Genomic DNA, 6,479 nt, shown 5'->3' on the forward strand with positions numbered 1-6,479 from the left:
AATTATTGATAAATTGCAAATTTATGTGCTATTGCTAATCATTGACCAATTGCAAACCGTTGACAAAATGCAAAACATTGACAAATTTCAAATTCGTGACCTATTTGGAAACACCTGACAAATTTCAAACTCCTGACAGGCTGCAAACCCTCGAAAAATTTCAAGCGTTTGATAAATTGCAAGCGTTGGACTAATAGCAAGAGTTTGAGTAATTGCAAGAGTTTGACAAATTGCAAACCCTAGTCTAAATTGTAAACTCTTAACAAATTGCAACCACAATTCTAAATTGCAAGTCCTTGACAAAATTGACATAAAATCTATACTTGTAATTTCAAACGCACTCAAAAATCTCTATAATGACAATTGAAAAAGGCATATTTACCAGCCAAGGGCTTCCAGACGACCAATAATCTCTTTTGATTGAAATTATGATCGTTCAATAATGGATGGAATGTTTAATTAGCCACTTCACCCAGATGATTAATTACGCCTCAGGTCTTACTGAATTCCTTGTATTAATATATATAATTAACATATAAAAAGTACATTCAGCAGGCCAAGTCACACCTTATTAAAAGTGAGCAGCTGACTTATACATTACCACTATTATCCCTACATTAAGGGGTCGGTTGCCTGACGCGTCCTCTCCAACGCCTTCTATCAAAGGCACCCTCTTCCACCAAACCTCTTCGCTCCATATCACCCTTCACCTTATCTCTCCATCTTATTATTCTTCTTTCTTAATGTTATCCCTACATTAAGAGGTCGGTTGCCTGACGCGTCCTCTCCAATGCCTTCTATCAAAGGCATCCTCTTCCATTAAACCTCTCCTCTCCATATCATCCTTCACCTCATCTCTCTATCTAATTCTTCTTCTTTCCTACTGTTATCCTACATTAAGAGGTCGGTTGCCTGACGCGTCCTCTCCAACGCCTTCTATCAAAGGCACCCTCTTCCACCAAACCTCTTCTCTCCATATCATCCTTCACCTTATCTCTCCATCTTATTATTCTTCTTTCCCACTGTTATTCCTGCGTTAAGGGGTCGGTTGCCTGATACGCCCTCTCCAGTGCGTTCTATCAAAGGCATCCTCTTCCACCAAACCTCTTCTCTCCATATCATCCTTCACCTTATCTCTCCATCTTATTATTCTTCTTTCCCACCGTTATCCCTGCGTTAAGGGGTCGGTTGCCTGATACGCCCTCTCCAATGCGTTCTATCAAAGGCATCCTCTTCCACCAAACCTCTCTTCTCCATATCATCCTTCACCTTATCTCTCTATCTAATTCTTCTTCTTTCCTACTGTTATCTCTACATTAAGAGGTCGGTTGCCTGACGCGTCCTCTCCAATGCCTTCTATCAAAGGCATCCTCTTCCACTAAACCTCTCTTCTCCATATCATCCTTCACCTTATCTCTCTATCTAATTCTTCTTCTTTCCTACTGTTATCTCTACATTAAGAGGTCGGTTGCCTGACACGTCCTCTCCAATGCCTTCTATCAAAGGCACCCTCTTCCACCAAACCTCTTCTCTCCATATCATCCTTCACCTTATCTCTCCATCTTATTATTCTTCTTTCTTAATGTTATCCCTACATTAAGAGGTCGGTTGCCTGACGCGTCCTCTCCAATGCCTTCTATCAAAGGCACCCTCTTCCACCAAACCTCTTCTCTCCATATCATCCTTCACCTTATCTCTCCATCTTATTATTCTTCTTTCTTAATGTTATCCCTACATTAAGAGGTCGGTTGCCTGACGCGTCCTCTCCAATGCCTTCTATCAAAGGCACCCTCTTCCACCAAACCTCTTCTCTCCATATCATCCTTCACCTTATCTCTCCATCTTATTATTCTTCTTTCCCACCGTTATCCCTGCGATAAAGGGTCGGTTACCTGATGCTCCCTCTCCAATGCCTTCTATCAAAGGCACCCTCTTCCACCAAACCTCTTCTCTCCATATCATCCTTCACCTTATCTCTCCATCTTATTATTCTTCTTTCCCACCGTTATCCCTGCGATAAAGGGTTGGTTACCTGATACTCCCTCTCCAACGCCTTCTATCAAAGGCATCCTCTTCCACCAAACCTCTTCTCTCCATATTATCCTTCACCTCAATAAAATGAAATACTCTAATGGCACCATTTGTTCATACATTTAAGTTCTTAGTGCTCTCTTCATCTAGTAGATATACATTGTCTGCCCATGTCTTTCAAGATATGTTTATGTTATAGTATTATTATTATTAGCTAAGCTACAGCCCTAGATAGAAACGCAGGATGCTAAAAGCCCTATAAGTGCTCCAACAGGGGAAAATAGCCCAGTGAGGAAAGGAGACAAGGAAATAAAACTACAAGTGATGAACAGTTAAAAAACTATTCTAAGAACAGTAGCAACATTAAAATAGATCTTTCATATATAAACTATAGATACTTAAAAAAGATAAGAGAACTCTAACCCAAGACAGTGGAAGACCATGGTGTAGAAGCTATGGCACTACCCAAGAATAGAGAACAATTGTTTTATGTCTAATATATGTACACTTCTCGTTTTCTCTTTTCAGCAGATACGCTTAACAATGCTCAGTTACTTCCCAAAGTTATCAATACATAAAAAAAAAAAAATAGGAGAACTCTAACCAAAGACAGGGGAAGACCAAGGCCTAGAAGCTATGGCACTTACCCAAGAATAGAGAATAACGATTTAGTATCTTACATATGTACACTTTTCATTTACTCTCTTCAGCAATGCTTAGTGACTTCTCAGAGTGGTCAATACATAAAAGAATAAGAGAACTTTAACCCAAGACAGTGGAAGACCATGGTGTAGAGGCTATGGCACTACCCAAGAATAGAGAACTATTGTTTGGTATTTAATATATGTACATTTTTCATTTTTTCTTTTCAGCAGATACCCCCAGCAATGCTCAATGACTTCCCAGAGTGGTCAATACATAAGACAGTGGAAGACCATGGCCTAGAAGCTATGGCACTACCCAAGAATAGAGATCAACGATTTAGTATCTAATATATGTACACTTCATTTTTTCTTTTCAGCAGATACCCTCAGCAATGCTCAGTGACTTCCCAGAGTGGTCGTATGCTCATGTCGGCATCAGCAAATGACATTAGGAGCATCGCTTTTACAGATCTGCATTCCAGGGTTAGTAGGCCTGCTTTTAAGAGGATCCCATTTTGGGTAACTGTGTTCCTGGCATCTGTTGCTAAGTACCATTTGGGTTATTTTCTTCCAAAGCATACTTCTTTGAATTTTAGATTCGTGAATGAAAAATATAAATTTTTTTTTCTTTAAATTTAAGATAGAGGAAAAACTTTTTTTTCCATAATTAGAAAAAAATTTACATATTTTTGTTCTCTTTACTTTAGTTAAATTAAAAACTTTTTCCGTAATAGAAAAAAAATATTTATATATTTTTTCCTCATAGTTTTAGATGGTTAAAGTAAAAAAAAAAGATTCCAAAATAAAAGAATATAAATGTTTTTTCTCATTATTTTTGATAGTTAAATGAAAAACTTGTTCCATAATTGAAAAAAAAATATGTATATTTTGTTTGTTCTCAGAAATTTATATAGTTAAAGGAAAAACGTTTTTCCAATAAGTAGAAAATATGTATAATTTTTTTCTCAGAAGTTTAGGGGCAGGGAATTTCTTTCCATACTAAAAAAAAATATGTTCATTTTCGTTCTCATAATTTTACATACATGAAGGAATTTTTTTTCCATAATTAATATATATATATATATATATATATATATATATATATATATATATATATATATATATATATATATATATATGCATATATATATATATATATATATATATATATATATATATATATACATATACATATATATATATATATATATATATATATATATATATATATATATATATTGTTAATAGAATTTTATATGAAGTAAATTTTTTTTTTTTTTTCATTTTCTGTCCTTGTCTCCTTTTTATAGTATCATTGATATCCATAACTTTCTCCTTGTAACTTTATGTCCCAAAACTTCACGGCCAACTCAGTGATATATATTCTTAATATTACACTAAAATTTTCATTACGATTTCAAATGCTCCTCTGTTGAACAGGTTTACACAAAAATCGTTTCATAGTTTTTATATATTAACTTATCCATTTTGATATTGTTACTGAATTTAGCATACTTAATACTTAATTACTTAATACTTTATAACTTAATACTTAATACTTTATTACTTATATATAGTTTATTGGTCATTTCTGCGCTTCCTTTCCACACTGGGCTATTTTTCCCTGTTGGAGCTCTTGGGCTTATAGCACACTGCTTTTACAATGAGGGTTTTAGCTGGGCTAATAATAAGTCTAAAATGTTTGATTAATATTTTGATTGATTATTATAATTATCAGCATTTAGATAAATAATTAGAGGCCTTTTTATATTAATTACAGCCGTCAATGATAATGTCTTGACACATTTGATGAATATATTTTCAACAACATCATCATCATTTCCTCCTACGCCTATTGACGCAAAGGGTCTCTGACGTACATATTTTATTATTTCTTTTAGATATATTTTATCCCTGTGTCTTGAAACTCTTTAGCTATGGTATTGCTCTTCTAGGAGAAGACACTCCAAAATCAAACCATTGTTCTTTAGTCTTGGGTAGTGCCATAGCCTCTATACCATCGTCTTCCACTGTTTTGGGTTAGAGATCTCTTGCTTGAGGATACAATCGGGCACACTATTCTATCTAGTTTATCTTCTTTTTTTTTAAAGATTTTATAGTTTATATAGGAAATATTTTCAATGTTGTTACTGTTCTTAACATATTCTGTTTTTCCTTGTTTCCTTTCCTCACTGGGCTATTTTCCAAACTTTTGGCTGTTACATGATTTGGGCATTTTGCTTGACCTTTGACCTTGACCTTCCAAAATTAAATAATTTACAGCTTTTTTCATAGTTAATCCTTGCAACTTTCATTAATCTACGATTATAATTGTGGCCAGTAAGGTGTTCACTAACAAACACACACAGAAACAGGGAGTAAAACATAACTTCCTTCCAACTCCGCTTGCGGAGGTAACTAATTTCTCGTCTCCATTATATCTCCAGCGGATCGCCCGAGGCATGTGCCGCTCCGAAGACCAGTTTGGATCGCCATCCATATTCCCTGACGCTCCGCCTCCCGAAGCCAGTGAGAGCGGGATATTCGACTCCCGAAGTCTCCCCCGTCAGAATGGGAGTAGATTGAGTCGTTTTGTCTCGACTTCCTCCTTCAGCAGCGACGGGGGCACTCCCTGCAGGTGCTGCAGGCCGAAGAAGAAGAGGTGTCACAGGAATTTCGGGCGAAGAGAGGATACCTTCGATCAGACGGATGTGAAGGAGACTTTTAGCAATGGAACTAGCGAAGAAGTTCTCTGAATCCAAATCGATTTCTTAAACGTTCAATATATTCTTTAGTTACGAAGCCTAAAGATTTATTTCCTCTCATTTCTTTATTTTCATATATTTTCATTGCGGATTTTCATTGCGAGAATTATAAAAAACTGAAGGATGATCTTTGGCATTTTTTATTTTCATGACAAGAATTGATAAAAACTGGAGGGATAATTTTTTACTTTTTATATTTTCATCACGAGAATTTAGAAAATTGGAAGGATAAATTTTGGCATTATTTATTTTCATTGCGAGAATTAAAAAAAAAATGGAAGGATAATTTTTGACTTTTTTATTTTCATTACGAGAATTTTAAAGACTGGAAGGATAAATTTTGACTTTTTTTATTTTCATCACGAGGATTTAAAAAACTGGAAGGATAAACTTTGGCTTTTTTTTATTTTCATCACGAGGATTTAAAAAAAACCGGAAGGATAAATTTTCATTTTTTTTATTTTCATCTCGACGATTTAAAAAAAAAAAAAAATGGAAGGATAAACTTTGGTTTTTTCTATTTTTATAACGGGGATTTTAAAAAATGGAAGGATAAACTTTGGCTTTTTTATTTTCATCACGAGATTTGAAAAAAACCGGAAGGATAATTTTTGTCTGTTTATTTTCATCTCGAGGATTTAAAAACACCGGAATTTTTTTTTTTTTTTTATTATTATTTTCATCTCGAGGATTTAAAAAACTGAAAGATAATTTTTTTTTATTTTCATCACGAGATTTAGAAAAAAAAAAGAAAAATAATCCTTACCTTTTTTCTATTTCCATCACGAGAATTATAAAAAAAAAAATGAACAAATTTTATCTATGGCTTTTAAAAAGACTATATTAAGAAAAAAACATCTTTGAAATGTTAGATGTTCAAGGTGTGAAATTATCTCTGCTCATTGACCAGTCATAAATGTTGTGATAAGTGTGGATATACGGTACAAATTAAGGTAAATTTCGTACATATACACATGTATTTATGTAAGTGGGTGTTGGAAGCTCAAAGTGTAGATGTACTGAAAATGTTATGTATGTA

At 34.3% G+C, this 6,479-nt stretch overlaps 1 protein-coding gene across 2 annotated transcripts in view; it reads left to right on the forward strand.

Annotated features, from left to right (window-relative positions):
* The window catches only part of LOC137656088 (uncharacterized), a 13,420-nt gene extending 7,340 nt beyond the window's left edge, over positions 1-6,080 (forward strand). The window contains exons 3-4 of one of the 2 annotated variants that reach the window (XM_068390263.1): positions 3,053-3,158; positions 5,123-6,080. In XM_068390263.1, the coding sequence (XP_068246364.1) occupies positions 3,053-3,158; positions 5,123-5,431 (415 nt within the window). In that variant the 3' untranslated portion in view covers positions 5,432-6,080. The remainder of the gene's footprint in view (positions 1-3,052; positions 3,159-5,122) is intronic. The other variant, XM_068390264.1, reaches the window with a different exon arrangement.
* The last annotated feature ends 399 nt before the right edge of the window (positions 6,081-6,479 follow it).

Source organism: Palaemon carinicauda, chromosome 17 (genome assembly GCF_036898095.1).
Source record: "Palaemon carinicauda isolate YSFRI2023 chromosome 17, ASM3689809v2, whole genome shotgun sequence".
Taxonomy (NCBI): Eukaryota; Metazoa; Arthropoda; class Malacostraca; order Decapoda; family Palaemonidae; genus Palaemon; species Palaemon carinicauda.